Below are 26,072 nucleotides of genomic sequence, written 5' to 3' on the forward strand. Positions count from 1 at the left end.
AAAGACGACACATGACACTTTGAAGAAGCGGATGATTATGCAATATTGTGAATGGTATTAACTATTAGTTTGCGAACACTTCCGAGGAAGATACAGTGAACAAATGCTTCAACAGCGAAACCACGGACAACATCGGTCACCTCTATGACTACAAGAGGACGAATATTCAACCTACCGAAGCTACAGTTACCGTGATTAAAATGAACTACCTCCATAGATAATTTACATCGGTGGATATAACGACACAAGCTCAGAAGATGGACAAACTCCAGTATCTGACTTCACAACCAAACTGGTGAAGAACAGTAGAGGGACTGTACTAGCCAACGCAAATTACTCAGAAGCACAAGCTCTATTGAAACAGCGATATGGTAAGCCCCACAAAATCATTTCCAATTACATGAAATCACTCTGAGAAATCTCACCACATAGTATTCTATCGGGTATATCCAACTTCTACGACAAGCTAGAAACATACATCCGTGGACTTTGATCACTTGAAAAAAATCGAAAATTCCTATGGCGACCTACTAGTACCAGTCATTTTCGAGAAGCTTCCCGCAACTATCAGAATTCAAATTTCTTGCGACCAACCTGGTTTACTTTAAAGTTGTATAACATATTTGGCCAGACAATATCTAATGTAGTAGTTATTGTTTTTTACTTTAAACTATAAATTGTGTCCTATACTATATGTCACGAATGTCAAACATTAAATCATGTTTATGTTGCATGTCGTGATTATAGTGTATTGTGTTGTTTTTGGTGATAGATAATTGTTAAATATAGAGTGGCAAGATGTTTCTTTTAGTCAGTACTGGAGAAGCGGACTTTGATAGAACCCGATCTGAACGTTCATATGTGACCAAATGTGGATGTCCCATCTTCAAGTTGAAGGTACCACAGTAAGCCATTAAATAATATTGCATCATGGGAGTTTGTGATCTATTCTGGAGGACGTCGTTCGCCGTAGTTGGCAGACTGTCAATTATTCCAATTTTCACGTGTTCACTAATCACGCGTTTGCCAGTAACGTTAGAACAATGCACTGTGTATTGTCATAAAATTAATGTATTGTGATTTACAGAATGTGCATCATAAAGATAATTCTATTGGCCAATTCCGGCCTACTGCAGTTAACGAGTGGGGAAACATGCCGGTGAATGACATTCCCGATTTTGGTTTTGAACATCCACATTTTGGATGTGTACTGTGGACCACTCTCCTTCTATAAGTTACAAATATTGGACAGATAAACTCTTAAATTGATTGGTATCGTGCTCGACTGGGTGTGCAGCGTGTATTCTACGACTACAGTGCTTCTGACTGCGTTCTGTAATTACCGTCGTCGCCACCGTTAGCTGAGACTCGTTGGAAAATACACCGTTATCACGCAACGACCTGCTTTCATCTAGTTTGAAGAAACTGTATGTAGGTAGGGCCGTGTCCGATCGCCAGTATATTATTTGTCTGTTATGTATGTTTGTCTCTTAGTTTTATGCATGCATGCAAGATTCTATGTTAGACAACTATTTACATTATCGATTTAGGCATTTCCTCGTAATAGTATAACGTAATCCACTACCTCTGTATAGAGGGTTTGGCATTTCTTGACCACCCTTTTCCCGTGTGGAAATATTACAATATTATTACTGAATTATATTTCTAGTGTTATATTTTTGTGTCATAACAACGTGTATCCTGCCCACCCTTTAGGTGTATGGAATGAAGTGCGTTGTTTAAACCTTACTCGTGTAGCGTGTACTTGTTGTTTATGTCGCATATCTATTATACAAATGCCTTAAGTTTCAAATTATTAAAGAACCCAGTTCACAGGGGTGTTATGGTTGTTTGTTTGGGACATTTTGAAGTTTTAGCTCACCCCAACTAGCACCCTGTGACACTATATAATGAAGGTGACCGCCATAGAGCATTAAACTAAGTGTCGAATGTAGATCTTTGAAATTTAATATAAGCCAATTTTAATCATCAACTCAATTGGCTAATCGTCCGAGTTAGGACGTAGTTCTGAAAATAGCGCCCACATGTGCCAATAACATCAGTAAAATGCCCGTGCCCGAGTTCAGTTTTAGTAACTATCCAAGAAATTAGTACTGTTCGATCAAAGGCTGAAAAAAAAGTTTTAAAGTTGAGATGTTGAATCAGAATGCTTCTCACCTGTCGCAGAGGAAAGGATTTTTTGTCTAATTATCTCCTTTATTTTAACATTTGTCTAAAAGTTTTGTCGGCTCCACGTGCTTGGGCCCGCCATTTTGAGTGGTGATTACTTTGATTAATGTGTGATTTCTATGTAGTATTTGGGTAGAGGAAAGATGTGTTGCAGTGCTTGTATGGATGGTATGCACATTGTGTGCCTCTTACATTGTACGTGCTGGATAAACAGTTTTGATCGTCTCTAATGTAGCGGCGTCTACTCGGACATCTAATAATAGTGCATTTTAAGTCTACTACGTGAAACAGGAATGTCATAAGCAGGGGGCAAAGTCCTTCACACTAAGCCAGCTTGTGGAGAATATGCTGTCTTGATGCAGTGAGAACAGAATATAGTTAGAAGCCCGTCATATAGCGTGGTCCGACACTGTACAATTGCATATTCTCCAGCAATTTACAGCTAAGAACGTAGTTTCTAGACGAGTGCCCAAACAACATTGCCACATTGAATTTGTTTATTCTTTTGCATTTAAATCATGGGTTAATATGTGCGAGTATGTAGGACTCAAAGGTCATTTTATTTATGTATTAATGGTTCCATCCATGTACAAACTGATTTGAACAGACCTTGTGACATTTTTAGGACTAGTATGAAGAATAGCGTAACCAACCGTGCCATTTTAGAGACGTTAATCGTTGTATGCACGAAAAAAAATCGAATTAATGGTCATTTTGCCAGACAAAATAAAAGACGAGCTCAATTCCTCAGGGCCAAAATAGATTACCATGGATTTCAGGGAAATAATTTTATTCAGGCTGGTTGTAGAAGCCATACTTGAACTGTGTATGCAATACACCAAATGTAGAACTAAACCAATGTGAATTGTTCACATTGTGGCAACCATTGCTTGCAGATTAGGTCCAGTGTAACAGGAAAGGTCCGCCATAAGTCCGCCATCTTTTCAACCATTGGATAATATTTATTGAAATATTTTATACGACTGAGCAACTTCAACATGATAAGAGATTAAAACATCCTCCAACTCACCTGGTAGTAACGCCAATTTGCAGAAAAACCAAAATATAATAGGGACAGTGTGTCTGAGCTACCAAAATGTTGACTCGTTCGCTGCAGAGGTGTTTTTTCAATATCGCAGGTCACGCTTGCTGACAAGAGGTCAAACATTATAGTTGGCGATTACGTGTTGGGTTCCGCGTATGTGAGGTGAAGTGAGTTTAAGTTTCGAATGTGGGTTTGTGAGTACTCTATGACCATTTATTATTATTATTATTATTATTATTATTATTATTATTATTATTATTATTATTATTATTATTATTATTATTATTATGTGAATATTTTGCTTATATGGTAATGTTAATTATATATTATGATCTACGATAATAAAACACTGAAGAACTTCCTCATACACACAATTTCAGCCATGACTCTAGCAGCATTGGATTCTCACTTTGTACCTCAATATACAAAATCAAACAATTTGCCAGTTTACTCTGTAATGAAATTTGACACGTGTGTGAAAGTCGTATCTCATAAAGGCAAGGAATATTTTCTTCGAAATATATTACACGAAAAATGGGTCATCGAAAGTCATCATCCCAGTGTTAATTAAAATTGGACTCACAAAAATGAACGTCTATCAAATATTCTCATCAAAACAATAAAGAAATTATTGATATTTGATTACCTAACTAATAAATAAATGTAACATTGTGTGTATTTAGAAAATTGTGTTGTGCTCGCCTGTTGAGTAATGTAATTTGACATTGCTTTGCAATTTATCAGTGATATTTCGCTTTTTCCCTCTGTTCTTTTCTAAACATTTATCTGTATTCTCAAGTAAACGGCCAACTAATAAAAATTAGGAGTATTTAAAAGCACTATAAATATTTGATATTTAGATGAAAGTTAATATATAAGAGCAAGGAAAGATAAGGAGGGGGCCTAACTTATTTCCATAGAAACGATGAATTTAGATTTTCCGTAGTGTTTAACCCTATCCTATAGTGGTCACTGTGAAATTATAAAACGTATTGGTTACGTATTTGATATTTCGACCAGGATTCCCGATATGCTATCTTGACCTGGGTTCCTGTGGATAGCGCCCTTTGAAGACCTGGACGCAACCCCAGTAAAGTGATTTAATGTAAAATGTCGGATTGGACACTCCTACAAAAGACATGAAAGACGTTAAAAACATAAACAGCGGATTCAGAAAAAATAGAACACAAGAATACTACCCCACATGGAAGCCAGCCGAAGTCGTCGAAGAACGAACACAGTCGAAGAACGAACACAGTTGACAGCTGTAGGTCACGTGCAACAACAGACACGAGGAGCAAGGCTGCTCTCCAAATGGGTCCCTTCTTTTGTATTGACCCCCTAAGGATTGCTAATCCCCCTTTCTAACTCTTCCCCCCAAAATAATATATCGCCCCTTTTAAAATGTATTGAAACACAAATTAATGAATATTCATGAGCACAGAAACTGCTACGTCATGAATAAATTACCATAATTTAACAAAAATTTGCATAAAGTTTAGGTACTCCTTCTGGAGCTCTGCCCAGGGGTGTTATGGTTGTTTGTTTGGGACATTTTGAAGTTTTAGCTCACCCCAACTAGCACCCTGTGACACTATATAATGACGGTGACCGCCATAGAGCATTAAACTAAGTGTCGAATGTAGATCTTTGTAATTTAATATAAGCCAATTTTAATCATCAACTCAATTGGCTAATCGTCAGAGTTAGGACGTAGTTCTGAAAATAATGCCCACAGGTGCCAATAACATCAGTAAAATGCCCGTGCCCGAGTTCAGTTTTAGTAACTATCCAAGAAATTAGTACTGTTCGATCAAAGGCTGAAAAAACAGTTTTAAAGTTGAGATGTCAAATCAGAATGCTTCTCACCTGTCGCAGAGGAAAGGATTTTTTGTCTAATTATCTCCTTTATTTTAACATTTGTCTAAAAGTTTTGTCGGCTCCACGTGCTTGGGCCCGCCATTTTGAGTGGTGATTACTTTGATTAATGTGTGATTTCTATGTAGTATTTGGGTAGAGGAAAGATGTGTTGCAGTGCTTGTATGGATGGTATGCACATTGTGTGCCTCTTACATTGTACGTGCTGGATAAACAGTTTTGATCGTCTCTAATGTAGCGGCGTCTACTCGGACATCTAATAATAGTGCATTTTAAGTCTACTACGTGAAACAGGAATGTCATAAGCAGGGGGCAAAGTCCTTCACACTAAGCCAGCTTGTGGAGAATATGCTGTCTTGATGCAGTGAGAACAGAATATAGTTAGACGCCCGTCATATAGCGTGGTCCGACACTGTACAATTGCATATTCTCCAGCAATTTACAGCTAAGAAAGTAGTTTCTAGACGAGTGCCCAAACAACATTGCCACATAGAATTTGTTTATTCTTTTGTATTTAAATCATGGGTCAATATGTGCGAGTATGTAGGACTCAAAGATCATTTTATTTATGTATTAATGGTTCCATCCATGTACCGACTGATTTGAACAGACCTTGTGACATTTTTAGGACTAGTATGAAGAATAGCGTAACCAACCGTGCCATTTTAGAGACGTTAATCGTTGTATGCACGAAAAAAAATCGAATTAGTGGTCATTTTGCCAGACAAAATAAAAGACGAGCTCAATTCCTCAGGGCCAAAATAGATTACTATGGATTTCAGGGAAATAATTTTATTCAGGCTGGTTGTAGAAGCCATACTTGAACTGTGTAGGCAATACACCAAATGTAGAACTAAACCAATGTGAATTGTTCACATTGTGGCAACCATTGCTTGCAGATTAGGTCCAGTGTAACAGGAAAGGTCCGCCATAAGTCCGCCATCTTTTCAACCATTGGATAATATTTATTGAAATATTTTATACGACTGAGTAACTTCAACATGATAAGAGATTAAAACATCCTCCAACTCACCTGGTAGTAACGCCAATTTGCAGAAACACCAAAATATAATAGGGACAGTGTGTCTGAGCTACCAAAATGTTGACTCGTTCGCTGCAGAAGTGTTTTTTTCAATATCGCAGGTCACGCTTGCTGACAAGAGGTCAAACATTATAGGTGGCGATTACGTGTTGGGTTCCGTGTATGTGAGGTGAAGTGAGTTAAAGTTTCGAATGTGGGTTTGTGAGTACTCTATGACCATTTATTATTATTATTATTATTATTATTATTATTATTATTATTATTATTATTATTATTATTATTATTATTATTATTATTATTATGTGAATATTTTGCTTATATGGTAATGTTAATTATATATTATGATCTACGATAATAAAACACTGAAGAACTTCCTCATACACACAATTTCAGCCATGACTCTAGCAGCATTGGATTCTCACTTTGTACCTCGTAATACAAAATCAAACAATTTGCCAGTTTACTCTGTAATGAAATTTGACACGTGTGTGAAAGTCGTATCTCATAAAGGCAAGGAATATTTTCTTCGAAATATATTACACGAAAAATGGGTCATCGAAAGTCATCATCCCAGTGTTAATTAAAATTGGACTCACAAAAATGAACGTCTATCAAATATTCTCATCAAAACAATAAAGAAATTATTGATATTTGATTACCTAACTAATAAATAAATGTAACATTGTGTGTATTTAGAAAATTGTGTTGTGCTCGCCTGTTGAGTAATGTAATTTGACATTGCTTTGCAATTTATCAGTGATATTTCGCTTTTTCCCTCTGTTCTTTTCTAAACATTTATCTGTATTCTCAAGTAAACGGCCAACTAATAAAAATTAGGAGTATTTAAAAGCACTATAAATATTTGATATTTAGATGAAAGTTAATATATAAGAGCAAGGAAAGATAAGGAGGGGGCCTAACTTATTTCCATAGAAACGATGAATTTAGATTTTCCGTAGTGTTTAACCCTATCCTATAGTGGTCACTGTGAAATTATAAAACGTATTGGTTACGTATTTGATATTTCGACCAGGATTCCCGATATGCTATCTTGACCTGGGTTCCTGTGGATAGCGCCCTTTGAAGACCTGGACGCAACCCCAGTAAAGTGATTTAATGTAAAATGTCGGATTGGACACTCCTACAAAAGACATGAAAGACGTTAAAAACATAAACAGCGGATTCAGAAAAAATAGAACACAAGAATACTACCCCACATGGAAGCCAGTCGAAGTCGTCGAAGAACGAACACAGTCGAAGAACGAACACAGTTGACAGCTGTAGGTCACGTGCAACAACAGACACGAGGAGCAAGGCTGCTCTCCAAATGGGTCCCTTCTTTTGTATTGACCCCCTAAGGATTGCTAATCCCCCTTTCTAACTCTTCCCCCCAAAATAATATATCGCCCCTTTTAAAATGTGTTGAAACACAAATTAATGAATATTCATGAGCACAGAAACTGCTACGTCATGAATAAATTAGCATAATTTAACAAAAATTTGCATAAAGTTTAGGTACTCCTTCTGGAGCTCTGCCCAGGGGTGTTATGGTTGTTTGTTTGGGACATTTTGAAGTTTTAGCTCACCCCAACTAGCACCCTGTGACACTATATAATGACGGTGACCGCCATAGAGCATTAAACTAAGTGTCGAATGTAGATCTTTGTAATTTAATATAAGCCAATTTTAATCATCAACTCAATTGGCTAATCGTCAGAGTTAGGACGTAGTTCTGAAAATAACGCCCACAGGTGCCAATAACATCAGTAAAATGCCCGTGCCCGAGTTCAGTTTTAGTAACTATCCAAGAAATTAGTACTGTTCGATCAAAGGCTGAAAAAACAGTTTTAAAGTTGAGATGTCAAATCAGAATGCTTCTCACCTGTCGCAGAGGAAAGGATTTTTTGTCTAATTATCTCCTTTATTTTAACATTTGTCTAAAAGTTTTGTCGGCTCCACGTGCTTGGGCCCGCCATTTTGAGTGGTGATTACTTTGATTAATGTGTGATTTCTAAGTAGTATTTGGGTAGAGGAAAGATGTGTTGCAGTGCTTGTATGGATGGTATGCACATTGTGTGCCTCTTACATTGTACGTGCTGGATAAACAGTTTTGATCGTCTCTAATGTAGCGGCGTCTACTCGGACATCTAATAATAGTGCATTTTAAGTCTACTACGTGAAACAGGAATGTCATAAGCAGGGGCAAAGTCCTTCACACTAAGCCAGCTTGTGGAGACTATGCTGTCTTGATGCAGTGAGAACAGAATATAGTTAGAAGCCCGTCATATAGCGTGGTCCGACACTGTACAATTGCATATTCTCCAGCAATTAACAGCTAAGAAAGTAGTTTCTAGACGAGTGCCCAAACAACATTGCCACATAGAATTTGTTTATTCTTTTGTATTTAAATCATGGGTCAATAAGTGCGAGTATGTAGGACTCAAAGATCATTTTATTTATGTATTAATGGTTCCATCCATGTACAAACTGATTTGAACAGACCTTGTGACATTTTTAGGACTAGTATGAAGAATAGCGTAACCAACCGTGCCATTTTAGAGACGTTAATCGTTGTATGCACGAAAAAAAAATCGAATTAGTGGTCATTTTGCCAGACAAAATAAAAGACGAGCTCAATTCCTCAGGGCCAAAATAGATTACTATGGATTTCAGGGAAATAATTTTATTCAGGCTGGTTGTAGAAGCCATACTTGAACTGTGTAGGCAATACACCAAATGTAAAACTAAACCAATGTGAATTGTTCACATTGTGGCAACCATTGGTTGCAGATTAGGTTCAGTGTAACAGGAAAGGTCCGCCATAAGTCCGCCATCTTTTCAACCATTGGATAATATTTATTGAAATATTTTATACGACTGAGTAACTTCAACATGATAAGAGATTAAAACATCCTCCAACTCACCTGGTAGTAACGCCAATGTGCAGAAACACCAAAATATAATAGGACAGTGTGTCTGAGCTACCAAAATGTTGACTCGTTCGCTGCAGAGGTGTTTTTTCAATATCACAGGTCACGCTTGCTGACAAGAGGTCAAACATTATAGGTGGCGATTACGTGTTGGGTTCCGCGTATGTGAGGTGAAGTGAGTTTAAGTTTCGAATGTGGGTTCGTGAGTACTCTATGACCATTTATTATTATTATTATTATTATTATTATTATTATTATTATTATTATTATTATTATTATTATTATTATTATTATTATTATTATTATTATTATTATTATTATTATTATAAAAATGTATGTGAATATTTTGCTTATATGGTAATGTTAATTATATATTATGATCTACGATAATAGAATACTGAAGAACTTCCTCATACACACAATTTCAGCCATGACTCTAGCAGCATTGGATTCTCACTTTGTACCTCGTAATACAAAATCAAACAATTTGCCAGTTTACTCTGTAATGAAATTTGACACGTGTGTGAAAGTCGTATCTCATAAAGGCAAGGAATATTTTCTTCGAAATATATTACACGAAAAATGGGTCATCGAAAGTCATCATCCCAGTGTTAATTAAAATTGGACTCACAAAAATGAACGTCTATCAAATATTCTCATCAAAACAATAAAGAAATTATTGATATTTGATTACCTAACTAATAAATAAATGTAACATTGTGTGTATTTAGAAAATTGTGTTGTGCTCGCCTGTTGAGTAATGTAATTTGACATTGCTTTGCAATTTATCAGTGATATTTCGCTTTTTCTCTCTGTTCTTTTCTAAACATTTATCTGTATTCTCAAGTAAACGGCCAACTAATGAAAATTAGGAATATTTAAAAGCACTATAAATATTTGATATTTAGATGAAAGTTAATATATAAGAGCAAGGAAAGATAAGGAGGGGGCCTAACTTAATTCCATAGAAACAATGAATTTAGATTTTCCGTAGTGTTTAACCCTATCCTATAGTGGTCACTGTGAAATTATAAAACGTATTGGTTACGTATTTGATATTTCGACCAGAATTCCCGATATGCTATCTTGACCTGGGTTCCTATGGATAGCGCCCTTTGAAGACCTGGACGCAACCCCAGTAAAGTGATTTAATGTAAAATGTCGGTATTTAGCGTATTTGGAATGCTTTCAATGTACATATTTCGGCGATGGCGTTACAAATTGACACTATTGACCTAGGGAATGTGTTACTATAAATTTGACAAAAAATGACGAAGAAAAATATTGCCGCTTAAATTTTGGTCACATTGATTTTAAAGATTTATTGATAAATATTAAAATATTACAGTTAGGGCACTAAACTACAAGAAAATGTGTACACGAGACATTCATGATATTTTTACTTGTATATGCAATGTTCCTGTCAAAATCCAGTAAATGCTAGTCCATGGTGCTACACTTTAAAAAAAAATCTTTTGATCTGTAAAAACACGATTATCTTGAAGCGATACCCCATACATATGTAAGACGTCTTGTAGGTAGTGTAGGCTTCCCCCTAAAGTCAATCTTACATTAAAGTACCACAATCTGAAATACTCTGCAATACAACTCTGGAATTCACTCCCAGAATCGTGGAAACTAATAACTAACAGACGCAAATTAAAAACGCAATTAACTGATCATCAGTGTATGTTTGCGTTATTTATTTATTTATTGCTAGGCGTGGGATAACTAACAATAATTCAATAATTTAACTTGGCATCGAACGCATTTTTTACATATGCATTGAGAGTGTGAATCACAAACGCTATTTCTATCAGATATTGCGATTTCAATTCATTCACTCCTTCATTCAATCCATGATGTAGGTACTCTACATCATATCTATAACGAATGATTCTCTGTTTTATCGGTTTAACTGTGTTATTAATCAGCATTCTAGCATGGCTCGATTATTAACGCCAGATCGCTGTGTTGTATTAGATATGTTTACATGCTACAATAGGAGGGTTTTTTTTTTAAATAAACTCAATAGAAAATGAAAATAAAAAGGAAGGAAGGACTAGGTAGGTTCTGGCAGAACCTTGTTGAGACGACCATTGTCATTACAGCAAACACATACCATTCATTTAATTCGTCGAGCCTAACAAACTAATTACATAAATCGTTTCAGTACATGTCAATTAATACATAACAGAATGTACAGCAGATCATTTCGTATTTATATAAATATTTCCTATAGTTCAGCGATTGTATTGTCTTTTATCTGCGATATATAAATCAAATGTCTCCTCTTCCATACTTCGCTGACACTGAACAAAAGTCTAATGTGCGTACATGCAATGTTTTATTTATGCAATTATATACAACATTTCCATACATTTACAGACTAACTACTACCCTCATGCAAATATATTAGTATCTAATAAAAAAACAGCTGCCTGCGGTTAAGTTAGAAGTCTCCGTGTTGATTGGTCAAACCAGATGCGGTAATAACAAATTCCTAATGACACATTGTAGCTGGAAGAAATATAGAACAATCGCATATGAGTAAAATTTAGACTTGATGTTTAAGTAAGGCTACACCGATTTAATTTTATGGATGACATCCGCGCGCGCATTAGTTTTCGCCTGTTCTCAAAAAAAAAAAAAAATTCTCCGACGACGAGTCTCCACAGATCGGTTTTCTGTCCGGAACTTGCCGACTCATATTGTCGCAAAACGCCGACTTGTTGTAAAACTCGTTTTGGCTACCTCAAAACCAAACTCCGCACAGTTAGATGCGCGTTACGTAAAGCGCAAAAACCCATGGGAAAGAGATTGCCTCAAAACATGCAAATTTTGCCATAAATGATCCAACATGGCGACCACACCACCAAAATACGTGAGCATAAAAGCAGAGGTGAAACAGAGGATTGTTGTAGACTGGTACGCAATTGACGTTGGCCAGGGAGACGTTTACACTATATACGAGAAGTCGGTAGCGGCAAGCGAGTTTCGCCCAGACAACTTTGAGAACATATTGTCCAGAGTGGCTGTCCCGTGTTTCTTCTGCAATGATGAGAGAAATGGGAGAGGAGTGGAGGTGTATGGTGGGCTAAAAGTCGGTCAGGCGACAAATCAGTTCGGTTGCTTTGTCCGCATTGAAGTCGACAAAACTGCAACGAAAGCAGCAGAAGCTCCTTGGCCGAAGTCCCCTTACGGGGTGACGTTGGTGGGGTTTTTTCAATATCGACCCTAATTTGTTACATAGTTGAAGTAGTTCTAGAGCATTTGTGTCAACACTTAGTCTATCTGAAGTGTCACTTTAAAAGCTGTAGTTTGAATGTCAAAGAAGTTAATTTCCAGGTTGCTGTTGACAAACTTATTGTTCATTTTTAATTTTTTTTTTTCAATACAACACAGTAAGTTTTTCTTTATTATTGAGTTGATGTATATGCCTTTGGCAAAGCTAACATCTGCCTTATCCTCTTGCCTTTTCAAAATCAAAGGTGATGATACCTGTGACAGTAATACAGTACGAGATGTGTACATCAACATGTGCCTCCTACAAATAAAGACTTGTTGTTTTTTTGATACACTGTGGTTAAATTCGTAATAATAGCTCCGTAATCCTGTGGTTTTAGCAGCATTTTTGGGGGGGCCCGATTTTTTTTTTCGCCCTCTCGCATTAGTTTTGGGGTCTTCAGAGGATGTCATCCATAAAATTAAATCAGTGTGGCCTAATGCTAGATTTAAAGCAGTATTTATATAACTGTCAAAAAAAAAGTTTATTTAACGAATAGTGACCTGCATTCCTGTGCAATACGTGAAATCGTGAGCATGAGAATGGTGTAAGATGTGTCATACATTCTACAATGGTCACACCATGTAGAACGTTAGCTTTCCCACCAAATCTATCAGTTATAGAATGATTCCATAATAACAATTTAAAGCTGAAATCAGCATCCAACGGGTCAGATGTGTATGGCAACGGTTACAAGGGATTATATACTGCAATAAACCTCAAAGCGGGGGGGGGGGGTCTTCACCTGCGCATGCGTCAGATGGTCATAGCGTGTCATTGTTTACAAGCAAGCGTCTACCAATTAGCCTTTGCGTTTTAAGCGTGTGTTGTTATCGTCGCTTGTCAAATATGAGTGCATTTAGGCTACAAACAGATCAAAAGGTTGTTCACTTTGTGTGACATAGATTTTATTCCAGTTTCCATTAATTCGATGCGACAACTCTAAATGGCCAATCATAATGAGGGTGTCAAAGTTGAACGAAGTTAGTTCATATGTCACATCAATGTGATTATTGGCTCTAAAAAAAAATACACATTATTTGTAAATTCAATGAGATTTAAAGTCATGTGTATGCTGACTTTTTTGCTCAAAAGTGAAAGAAATAGACTTTCTGTTTTATTTATTTTTTGAAACATGGCTGCCATATCACGTGACCCATTGTAGTGAGTTTATCAGCATATGACATAATTTTAAATCATCTGATTCATAAGTATCTAGTAATTTTAGTATTATTAGCGTGATCCAAATGTGACTAATTATAATGAGATTTCAAGTACAAACGTTTCTAAAGCAATAGTAAATATTACATAGTATTCAATTGAAAATGCAGTAACGTAATGTGACGGCATAACACAACTATCAGATTGCATAGACACTCAGAAAAAGTTCAAAATTGCCACTTTTCGCTGACAAGCTCACGGAAAAGAAAACTACGGACAAGTATCTAAACAATTAAAATATCACTCACTGTATTCGCAGATGTATCCCATCTCATAACTGCAGTAAGCATCACCCCATTTTAACGATTTCGATTTGCTGTTGAGTATCAATATAAATTAGTATGTACAAACGTGAAATGTACAAGTGGTGGAGAGTTAATTTGTTTTGTTTCCATAAACTTACCTTTAAGAAGCAACATGGACGAGAACATGTAATTTATAATATTGTTGTTTAATGACGTGTGCAAAAGTTACATTTAACCATGAGTTATAATGTCGTTAATTTATAAAATTTATAAATGTCAATGGAAGTTGAATCCAACCAGACAATCAAGAAACACGGTGCGCAACGACGCCACGTTCCACCTTTATTCAATCGGCCAGTAGAAACCTCTAGTTTCAGTTTGAAAGATAAACTTTATAAAGACGATGGAAATGTCGTAATCAAATTAAAAACATAACGATTTGACTGTCTGGACAAACATTACTCTTTATTGTGTGAAGCATAAATTAGAGCACTTAAGAACAGTCTGAACGCACGCATACCGTTTCTTTATGAAAAGTTTATAACGTACCCGCCTTTACCTGGCGGCAGTGTATACTGAATTATATTTTTTTGTATTCAATAATTCAAATTAGAAACTTGCTGCTTACTTCATAAGTCCACAATCCTGACCATTTGGGTCTTTTTTGGTACTATTATTTGGCTGTCGTTTTGCCCATCTTACGAAGTTTCCCTGTAAAAGTCGTGTGCCATCAGACCACATATATGTCCCTTCGTTGTCAATGTCGTCAAGCCCGAACCAAAAACCATTTCGAACTTTGTCTGCGAGATTATTGGCAAATATATATTGGCGGATGTTGTCGAATATTTCTTGTGTGTCTATCTTAGCCAGCCTTCCTCCATCACTTTCACAGTTGGATTTTGCAGCCTCCCACGTCACCTCGTCTGTGATTACCTCAAAATGGCGACAACCAACACACACAGTACCGGGAACTGGGTATCAGAATGTAAGTAGTCACGATTTACTATTTTAGCAGTAATGCCAGTGTGATATGCAGCCGGGACAACATAGCATGGCCTTTGTACGCACACTGCGTGTCTGGGGGCGTGTATAATAAACAAGTTAAGAATGTGTTTTGTCATTTCCCGTAACGTCTCATCTCGGTAGCGGCGTTTTCGTCACTCTCTTCATAAAACTGACTACACAAGGCGTCAACTACAATTTACATAGACGATGCAGCGCCCACAATGGCATGTGTAGGTAAATCGCACCTACAGTTAACGCGTGCAAGTCACGATCACGCTATTATGTATTGTATATGTTTATTATGCAAATGTGCGTTTGTATATTTGATCAAATAGACCGAAAGCTCTTACGATGAACTAGAACCACTCAGACCATAATATATATATATATATATATCATCATCACTAATCATGTATGTCGTGTAAGAAAACAACATGACAATGTCTTACTTTTACAATCACACGTCTTTCCATTGGCCTGTTCTTCACCAAACTTAAAGAAAATAAAGTACCAATTTTATGACATTCAGAACAAATACAAGATGTGGTGGCGTAATAACGATAGTGCGACTCGAGAATGCTCTGACAATTCTAATAATATCATGAATATGACGGATTGGTTCATACCTTATACAACAATCCCAGATAGTAGCAGCCACAGCGCAATTGGTCAATGCATTGCCCACCTTCAGTGACGACTTTACCAGGTTCGCAGAAACAACCCTCAATACATTGCTGAGTGCATGAACCGACTGGGTTTGGATTCGCACATGTTGCAGGACATGTTGGTCCACATGAACTATAAGCAGAACCAACCGGGCACGGTATTTCTAAATCGGAGCAAAAAAATATTAATATTATATAATTGCCAAAGTAGTTGTAACCATGATGGTTGACTTAAGAATTATGTATATTACTGTCAATGGACAGAACCTGTCATCTTTCATACCGCATTCATTTCCAGTTCTCCAATCACCGACCACGATACCGACGTCTTGACATTGCATAACGTAAGCTGAAACTACTGCACATCCACCAGATGGGTCTCCTGGTAGAGTTGCTGATAAATCCATGATACAGGCACCTAGAAACACAGCGGGGTCGACCAGGCCCTTGCAAGCCGGTATATTACCTACGAAAAATACGGATAAGAGGATACGTATGATTCATGTTACAATCGATAATCTTGGGCACTAGCACAACGTACAACTGTCATGAATTTGTTTTCGCGTATCTGTTAACCGACTTAATTAGTTGATTATTAGCGAATTGCTGTGTTATGTCTGTCATCGTGTAGGCCTATTTGAAGTTTTGGACGGAACTTGGCTCAGTGATTTGGAACTAATTACGAGATATCCGTCGCGATTCTGACAGTTGGTATTCCATAGTTATTAATGTAGTGAACGATTAATCAAAAGATATGACGTATTCAGTACTTAGTGTGATTGGCTTTATGATTGAAGGTTACGCCCTAGAGTCTTTTTACTGCTTTGTAATTGGTTAGAGTATTGAAAATGAATAAAGAGAGTTTGAGTTGGTCTTAAAGAGTACTCTACGATAGACGCAGTCTGAGAGTAGAGAGAGGGCAGTCTGAGAGTCGAGAGTCCAGTCCAGGGGCGAGCCTTGAGGTAGTCCAGTCTTGGGCGAGTCTTGGTTCAGCCTTGTGAGAGTCTTGGGGATTTTTTCCCCAGGGCGCTGTGTCTGATAGAGTGCTCGAAAGATCGACTAAGACGAGAGCTGAAACGTATTTCGTTGTGTGTGCCTTAATTGACTGTAAAGTTAAAGTGACATTCCCGATCCCGTACCTCAAGGGGACGAGATATAGAGACGAGACGAGTTTCCCCCCTGGCAAGTGTGGAGACCCCGTGGAAGAGAATTTCCCCCTGATACAACACGCACACATGCAATGTAATCCAACACAAGTCTCATCAACTCCATCCACATATCAATACTTAAAAATCTATTTACCAGCGGTGAATAGATGGTTACAAATTTGCTCTGCCGTGGCTGTGTCCCGTGGAACCTCGTCGTAGACTGAACGATGGGCCGTGGTACAATCTGATCCTGTTACCTGCCAACTGTCCCCAAATTCGTTATTTGTAGTTGCCTGTTGAAAGATTAGATTAGGGAAGCCCAAGGTGCTGACGCTGTTCGTGTCAGGCTAGGACCATGGAAAATTAAAACGAAGAGGTGTACGTTTTATTTGCAGACACAGGCTATTTTAAATAACAACATGTAATTTCAAATTTAGGAAATATATAAAGTTTTTACATAAACAGACAGAGAATATCAGGCTCCAAAACTGCATCCACTAAAAAAATACCACCAGAAAAACGGGTCCAATGTTTGAACCAAGTTTGAACGAAACATTCATACTTGACCGAAATCCGGTCCTGATATTTCTACCAAGTTTGAACAAATCCGTTCATACACGCCGGATATCTGGTTTCGGAATTTTCATCATTTCAATTTCCACTATTCCGCCATTTTAAATCTGATCATCGAATAATTATCTGTGTGAAATTATGTATGAACATGATTGGCCAAGGCATGACAGAGATATGTCCCTGGAAGCATTCATTAAAACGATATGACCACCGGTCGGCCATTTTCGATCTGATCTGAAAAAACATAATGACGTACATCAACGCCATATAATGTCCAAAATCCGTCCATACACCAACTGCTTGAATTTGAAGAATATTTAGCACAAAAATGTCCGCCATTCGCCCATCTTGAGTCAGATAACCCAAGATATGTGATGTATTTGTGAAGTTTGAATGTGATTGGAACAGGCACGTCCGAGATATAGGTGGAGACTCGGACGCACGCCCACCCACCCGCGCTTGTGGGCGTCAACATTTATGTTACCGTTTTCGGACTGCGGAACTAAATTTATATAATAAACAATATGCAAAGCATCCTACACTGTTTACATTTATACCACACGCTGACAAATTACACTGAGACACTGTTATAAATATTTACCAAAATCCCATTTGACATAGTCCAATCGTCCGATGGATTACTATTAAAATTGCCACAGAGACCGCACACACCTTGGTGAGAGTTTGACATAACGACAATAACAGTTGACACACCATTCCAGTACACTTTCATTCCGTGACCTGTGTTTACAATCTGTAGATACAGTATATATTATTGCTGGGGTATATATATATATATATTTGATAATGTGAGGTTATTAAGAGGATACCTTAAAGTATGCGCGCCGTACTGTCTGAGTGCATACTTTAAGGTATTCTCGTAATAACCTTATTATTATACATCTTTTTCTTCCAAGGATACATCATGGAAATGCCGAAATCCAAAACCTCTATGTGTGGAGTCCGGTAAAACCCTGGTGGCAGCCATGTTTGTTTATATTATTAGAGGACGCTTACGCGCGTAATCATTTCATAGTTGGAATTCGCATTTCCTTGTATGGTAGGATGAAAATACCCCGTTAAAATATCGCAAAATTATGGCACGCTGTAACTTATGGCATTACGGTGACAGCGTATAATACTATAATATATTGGGGCGTTTGGTGGATTACTTTATTTAATGCGTCATAATACATACTTGTAAAATGGTGCTATAATTTCTCCGCCCCCACCGTGACCTTAGTGTATAGATACGTAAAAAGGAGGGCGGTTTGCGTAGCTCAAAATGACGAATAAACAATATATCAATTGTGAAAGCACCCCGGTTTATTTGATGTTTCATACATTTCCCGAATCAACACATCATAGTCGAAAATAATTACCACCCAGAATCCAGCTAACTCGATGTTCAAATACGTGGATAGTTGAACCGGTGGTAAAACAGTATTGCCGTCAATCTTCACTGCTTTTGACGGTAACAAGTGTATCACCTGTAATTGTAAATACAGTAACACTAGTTTTCGTGATAAAATCCACCTACTTTAAATAAATAAAATTACATTGAAGATGGAATGTGCATGTAATAACACTAATTTTTATTTTTTTGTTTCGATTATGATTTCACAAATAACGGTATCCATGCAACACATAACTCTGAAATTGTTTGATGAAACAGTGAAATTCTCTAATGTGCATGTGCGTTGACTGTTTTGATGCGTACGATATAATCATTGCACATGAGTATAACCGTTTTTTTTAAACAACGAACGAATATTGTACAGTATGCTCACGAATAATCACGAATACAATGTTGTTATTTATGAGACTATTCAGAGGTGTCTTAAGGAGTCAACTAGTTTAGGTGATGTACATACCATGTCGTAAATGTTTAATGTCACGTCCGTGGTCCAAGACAAGGCATATGACGGGTACAAAATCTTGTTATTGACAATTACAGATATATGGTACAAGCTATTTGGACACTCCGTATTAATCAGAACATAATCACAGCCACCCTGGTAGTTATAAAACTTATTGTCGAATGTCCAATAATGTGGACCACCGAAGGAGAAACAGAAGTCCGAATCTGAATAAAAAAGAAACAATAATATGTAGTTCGTAATACACTGCGTGGTGTTCACCGCGTTATTTTGTTCGTACGTGGAACTAAATTTAGCAACGGTCGTGTTACTAACGAATGCATATTTCAAAATTAATTATTCAAGCTGCTTGTGCAGTGTAACCAATTTTTATACATACATAGAATAAATACATCTCACGTACGATTGGCTTATTGTCCAATAAGACATCGGGAACCTCAATAGTCAATGTAAATATTGACTGTGTATTGTGTTGTGATGTGTATGGTATGGTGTGTAGTATGTGTTTGGTCGAAAGATATATGACCGCAATTTCGTTGCATTAATGTTTGAACGTATATCACATTAACTGTTTTTAGATAGCATACTAATGTATTATATAGGGTAGTAATAACATACCTGAGCAGTCGTCGGTGTACTCTGGACAACAGTCACCATACTCAACACACAGAGCATCGCAATAACATTCACGCTCGGAAATGTAGGCTCCACAATTGTCACGACACTGTCCTTTAAAACAAGTGCGCGGTATGCATTATGTTGTACTATTGCTTACGTTTTACATAGTAATTACAGCATTTGTGGTGAAATTACATAATGTAAAATAAAATCACACTACTTACTAATTGGACAGCATATTGACACTGTAGCTGTGGTTGTCCCTCCTACTGTTTGGCAGTCTCCTAAGCAACTGTTTACTGTGTATGGGGTTAGTGTTAACGGTAAAGAGCAGAACCCAGTAGGCTGTGAGTCGACTGAACATAACCATTCTGCCGAAGGAAGAATTAACACATAATAAAGCCGTTTTTCCATTCCAAAAATGTAGTAATTCAGTGAATAGTTTATTATACTGGCAATTTTAATTACGAACGGTCAATATTACCATTATAGGAGTGCCATGGTTAACTGATTATATACACACATTGCGTAACTTGAAGCTAAAAGTATCGAATAGTAAAATAATGTGGGTGATATTCTTATTGGAAATCATTCGTGAATAAAAATTACTACAAAATGTTCGATTCTCATGCATTTCGCCTTTGAAATATTAATAAAATAATACTCTTAAAATTAGTTTACCTATAATCTCGTACACGTCAATAGAATTTGTAGTTCCAAAACCTGTAACGCATTCCGTGGATGCGCCCTGGGATCGGTACAGACCTTCATCCGATGTACCAAAACATTTTCCACTATCAAGCCGATGAGCAAAGTACTGGAATCCTGCGTGGACCGCGGCCCTAGCACATTTCTTTGTAAAAACAAAACCAAAAAATCGACGTTCAACAACATATTATCGCGCTTTGCACAGTGCCATTTTGAATATTAAAACTCTAAAATTAATCATCTTTTTAAATTGAAGAGAATAACAAGAAGATTTAGATAACTTCTTATTCGGACGTACATTAAATAAATCTGATGCAAACATTGATTTTGGACGCCGGCATACTCGTTATTTGTGGAACTCTGCCTACTAGATCGTTGCATCTACGAGCATCAACGGAACACCTATTGAAGGAAGTTGTAATAACGGTATCGGTTTTACCTGTTTCTTTTTTCACCGCATTGGCGCAACTTGTATAAACTTACCCTGGTTTTGTCTGTCCTTGATGCATAGTGGCCATCTAAATACGGATTGTTGGTATTTTCCAATGAGGTTAACAACGGTGGCATATTTTGGTCTAACCAACAGCTTCTGTGTTCATAATCTACACAAGGACAAAGACAGAATAGTTATACCTGGAGGCAACACCATAGGTGAAAACTGTTTTGCCTCGCACCAACACATGGAATGCACCTACCAATCCCCCCCCAAAAAAAACACTGCGCTATACGCTGTACCTGACAACTCGGATCATTTTGTAATACACTAACATTTAGATGACATCTACGGACGTTCACTTACCAATCTCCAACGGACAATCAATCGTCATACATGATCGCGTTTCGGTGTCAGCGCCGGCACATGGAGCACCTGGTGAGGCTACCGATGGCGCTGGGCTATTACAATCTCGATTTCTTGTCTGAGTTGATCCACCGCATGTAACAGAACAATCCGTCCAGGCACTCCAAGGAGACCAGTTTCCATTTATCACTGTTTGTTTTTAAAAGAAAAAAATATAGTAGTTGTATTCGTTATTTTTATTTTTTTAAATTGATTGAGCTTAATCCAGTATCAACATTCATGCGTAGTTTAATGTCAAAATATTAAGAATAACTAACAAATCAGAAGTAATAATTATGTTTAATTAAACTGTGCATTACAATGCAACTGTTTACTCAATAACGCCTTACCTTCACATTTGTAGAGCCCATTGATTTCAATTAAGTCCAAAACACTCGGACCATTTTTGTGGCCAACTTCTATACCCGGGTCGACGTGGGGGATAATCACTTTAACAGAAGGGTCAAGGGCAAACGCATATAGACTATAATGCAATAGTGAGCCGAAATCGTAGTTGGTGTTCTGTAAGGTCATTGTCGAAGGCGAGACCTTGTCGAAGTTGTTCTGAAAATCTGCAGAATAAAATATCGTGATAAGATTAATAGATTTTTAAATGGTAAACTAATCAATTCCCATCTAGAGGGCGTTTATATATTTCAAGATGAACATGGCTTTGCTGAGCGGAAAGAGTGTAGATTTCGAATAAAGAGGTGACATAGTCCAGTATTAACTTAAAGCGCGGCGGTCGTCGCGCAGCGCGTGTTCGAATTTCATGTAAATAAGCGATGTATTTTACACACGTTGTATACGTCGCTATGAGTCCAATATCAAACAGGACGCGGCACGACGACTGCCGCCCTTTAAGGATAGATTTATGTATTAGGATAAGGAGATTGAGTTTAACATACATTTCATTTCTCATTGTTTTCCATTATTTAGCAGTATATTAAAACAGACTTACTCGGCAGAATGTTGGCCCAGTTAATCGTTACATAGTCATCACGGTCGTATCTGGCTTGTTCATGCAAGAATGAAAGAGCGTGCATGATTTCGTGCTGAATTACTCCTTCTGAGATGCACGACCCTTGTGAATTGTCTTGAAGTGATACAGGCTGTGCTCCACCCTGTCTACCAATATACGACCAGCATCTGAGTGCGATACGACACATGCTTTATGTTATGTTTATAACTTTTAATATCATCTATAAAAAGATATATAGCTTTAAAGCGGGGGAGTCGTCACCTACGCATGCGTCAGGTGGCCATAATAGCGTGTCATTGTTTGCAAACAAGCGTCTACCCACGAGCCTTTGCGTTCTAAGTGTAAGTTGTTATCATCGCTTGGGACTCAATTCCCGCGCGTGCGCAGGTGACGACCCCCCCCCCCCCGCTTTAATGTTACGTAACCCGAATAACGCAATAAACAATCACCATAACGCGATAAACACCGTATGTAACGAAAAGAAAAGTCTGACGTCATAAATTAGTTCTGCGCAATAGTTGAAATGAAGTGTTGCTTATCGTCACTAGTTGTACAGTTAGTCTTACTATACCATATGATTGCATGTTAACACAGTCTACATCACAGTTTATAGAGTTCGGGTATGTATCCTCCGTACTTACCCATTGGAATTGATGATATTTAAATAATCTGTTGCAAAACCTTCAATGAATGTTAAGCACGTCATCTCTTCGAGGGCAAACAAGGCATTCCGTACAACTTGCTTTTTTGCTTCAGCTATTCAACATAAAATGACAACCATCATGTTTAAGGTTTAACGAGAACAGAAAACTTGATTACTTATATATTAATAACACCAATTCTCGCATGTGGAATGCCAAACGTATACGTAAGTATACTTACTTAATGGCATGTTGTCATCAAAAACATAGTGGACTGTTCGGTCAGGCCAAAGATATTGCGCTTCCGCTGCAGCACCACGTTTTCTGGGCAGAATAATAGAGGATGATTTGTAATTGCATAATTACTCTATGTTATAGGCAGAAGCGTCAATTATTACATCGACAATAACGGCGAGTTTAAAGTAATGAATGAAAGTCTCCCACCAAATACGATCTGTAATAACTGCCCTCAATTAGTGAACAATGACTTACTCGTAAATTGGGAGTCCCATATCTCGTCTCAGTATTTCTTCTTCATTTAGTTTTATGTCGCCTTCATGCAGGTCTGACAATTGTAATGACGAAGGTTACGATATGTAATATATTGTTTTTGACTGACGGTGGTCAGTTTATAAAAGCACAGTGAAAAATTAAATAGTTTCGGTGTCACCACTTACATAGGAAATATTACCTACCGAGATATTGGTTTATTTTTGCTATTTTAGAGCTTGGTTTTTCATGCTCGGTCAGTCTAGCTACTTCGATTCTCAGTTTGTCTTCGTTAATCCTTTCCATATCAGCTTGGTCGTCTGTAAATAGATCCAACCCATGAATTATTAGTGCATACAACAAGTTTCAGTTTCAGCGATGTAAGTTTCATTCAACTAGTTGCAAGTTACGAAGTAATATATTTTTCTCTATTACATGTGAATAAATTTCGAAAATTTGCTTTACCTGAACCGATAATTTCACAAAGAAATTCACGTGGACTTTCGCAGTTGTTATACTGCCACTCGAAGGCGCCATTTTGGTTTTCCGAAGCTAAAACACAATCTCTGTCCGGAGTGTTGTTGTCTGAGGCCGCCCATGGGTAAACTTTACTGCTATTGTAATACATGCCCGGATCAACCCAGAATGGCTGGCCGTCAATTGCTAGGTCGTGTAATCCAATCCACAATGACTTGCCTCTGAAATAAAGGAAAACAAGATTACCCTGGTATATGCTATGTAATAAATGATTGCTTCTTGTCAATTAGTCCAAAGTTGAGAATTGTTCAGATAATATGAATTCATCAACAACGCCCACTATTTTAGTTTCACTGCTCGATTCGTTGATGTGATTGCGAACTTGGTGCCGTAATGGGAATCTATATTTCCAGCAGGCTAGATTTGTTTAGGAATACTGATACTTCAATATAGGTAAAAAATGCTTCAAAACATCATAATGCACAGGTCAATGTAAACCCCGACCCCTCCTACCCGGACGTTATGAAGCAAGTATGGAGAACATACTCCCAGGATATTGATAATCAAAGAAACCACAGACGCTCGGGATAATTCGGTTCAAAAATACTATCGAACATAACACCAGGATCACACATCGGGAAATGTCAGGATAGTGCCTCGATTCACCCATGCGCGCTGATGTTTCCAGAACAAGAAGAAAGATTAGAAGACAATGAAGGAATTGTCATGGTAGTAAGTCATTTGTAATTTCAACTGGTGGTCTATTTTTGTACAGATTGGCGCGTAATTGCCGTCCATCGTAGTTTAGAAATCTTTATCCGGAGATTCGTTTGCAATTTGCATAAAACCAGGCATAACGCACAATACACTATGCCAGATATATTACTCACCCAACAGCAAGTGCATTTACAGCTTCCTGTACGTTGATCTTGTCTAGAACGGCAAGGTCACCGCCAAGATCTTGACATTTAGAGCGGGCATCATTCCATCTCAGTTCTTGATGTTGGATAATAAAACAAGTGCCGGATACATTGACGTCACAGTCGTTAGGGTCAATAGCAACAACTATAAAAATAACATGTAATATTATAAGTTAATGTCAATCGTGTATTATTATTTAATTTTCATATATCACAGAGACAAGACAGAGCAGGAGTAAATATATCAACATCCTTTGGTTGAAAACATACACAAATTTATGAAGTGTACTGTAAGAATATCTCACGCATAATAACGTTTTATAATATTAAGTGTAGTAATTTAAAAAAAAAACATAAACTTTTCAATTAAATCACTATTGTGTTGAAGACAGCTCAGTACCATACAGTGGTCGTTCACGACCCACTCACAATTCCTCAGTAGAACCACAGTCCCTCTATGGGACTGTGGTAGAACTAATTGATGCCATTCTACATGTCATACTAGTACTACCTACCGAGTAAGGCACACGACAATAAGAAATAGACTTGCAACAATTCCATTACTGTGGTTTAAACAAGAAACATTCAGTAAATGTACGTGATAATGTAGTTGTGTCGAATGTATGTTATCTAATGTAGACCACACATGGCAATCAAACATGTGAAAACTGACAAGCACTAATCAGTATCGGGGAAAACAAACGTATATATATAAAATGATCTATATCCAGAAGTAAATGGCTATGATTCATAAATGCAAATTAAGTGTATCATAATAACAAATTTGCGTGTATGCGATACAGAAAACATGAAACTAAAACTGAATTCCTACTTACCTATTCAGCGTGTATGGGTGATGTGATTTTGCTATGGCTCTATGTCAGTGGCTTTTATAGTATTTTGACAAAGATAACCAGAATATTAATTAAGTATACCACTGTGAACTGAGTTTTTTTTTCTCATTTCGTCTTATCTGTCCAAACTTATGTTTGTAAACAAATATCATATGTGTGCTTCTGTAATTGTTAATATACACGTTATTAATATTTTTAGATCTATTGTAAATTCTGAATTTCATTATATTTATACAAATAAAATTCTATTTAATTTCAATTGAATTCCTCTATTCAAACTCCTGTCAACATATACATATTGTTTGCGTTGTTTAGTAAAATGTGTACACGTAAGCACGTGTATGTGTTTATGATGATTAACGACATCGCGTAATTAATCACTGACGCATTATATATTGTGAATTACATTATTTTTATATTATGATGTTATCACCTGT

At 37.2% G+C, this 26,072-nt stretch overlaps 1 protein-coding gene and 1 long non-coding RNA gene across 2 annotated transcripts; both read right to left on the reverse strand.

Annotated features, from left to right (window-relative positions):
- Window positions 1–11,410: 11,410 nt before the first annotated feature.
- LOC146747605 (uncharacterized) lies at window positions 11,411–24,589 on the reverse strand. The gene is made up of 23 exons (XM_085497398.1): window positions 24,528–24,589; window positions 23,850–24,082; window positions 23,591–23,704; window positions 23,388–23,460; window positions 23,137–23,219; window positions 22,896–23,010; window positions 22,234–22,421; window positions 21,623–21,844; window positions 21,234–21,422; window positions 20,918–21,036; window positions 20,408–20,579; window positions 19,951–20,097; window positions 19,727–19,837; window positions 19,103–19,314; window positions 18,611–18,718; window positions 17,830–17,982; window positions 16,810–16,948; window positions 15,791–15,973; window positions 15,469–15,671; window positions 15,292–15,334; window positions 14,466–14,808; window positions 13,841–13,908; window positions 11,411–11,605 (listed from the first exon to the last, which is right to left on the reverse strand). Exons 1-23 carry the CDS (start codon window positions 24,587–24,589, stop codon window positions 11,589–11,591), a joined length of 3,297 nt encoding a protein of 1,098 aa, XP_085353524.1. The 3' UTR covers window positions 11,411–11,588.
- Window positions 24,590–24,822: 233 nt separating this feature from the next.
- On the reverse strand, window positions 24,823–25,647 carry LOC100368870 (uncharacterized). The gene is made up of 3 exons (XR_013418666.2): window positions 25,618–25,647; window positions 25,297–25,344; window positions 24,823–24,926 (listed from the first exon to the last, which is right to left on the reverse strand). It is a non-coding gene; the product is annotated as an uncharacterized LOC100368870 (long non-coding RNA).
- Window positions 25,648–26,072: the final 425 nt, after the last annotated feature.

This window comes from Saccoglossus kowalevskii, chromosome 3, assembly GCF_978046115.1.
Source record: "Saccoglossus kowalevskii chromosome 3, keSacKowa6.1, whole genome shotgun sequence".
Lineage (NCBI taxonomy): Eukaryota > Metazoa > Hemichordata > Enteropneusta > Harrimaniidae > Saccoglossus > Saccoglossus kowalevskii.

Bases quoted from the DNA above. Each gene is read 5' to 3' on its own strand.
- LOC146747605 (XM_085497398.1), bottom strand. From the start codon at position 24,589: ATGACAATTCCTTCATTGTCTTCTAATCTTTCTTCTTGTTCTGGAAAC. The intron at 19,315-19,726 runs GTATGTTATTAC...TTTTTTATTCAG, and splicing joins GTACACCGACGACTGCTCAG to ATTCGGACTTCTGTTTCTCC. The intron at 18,719-19,102 runs GTATGTACATCA...TTACAATTACAG, and splicing joins CATTAAACATTTACGACATG to GTGATACACTTGTTACCGTC.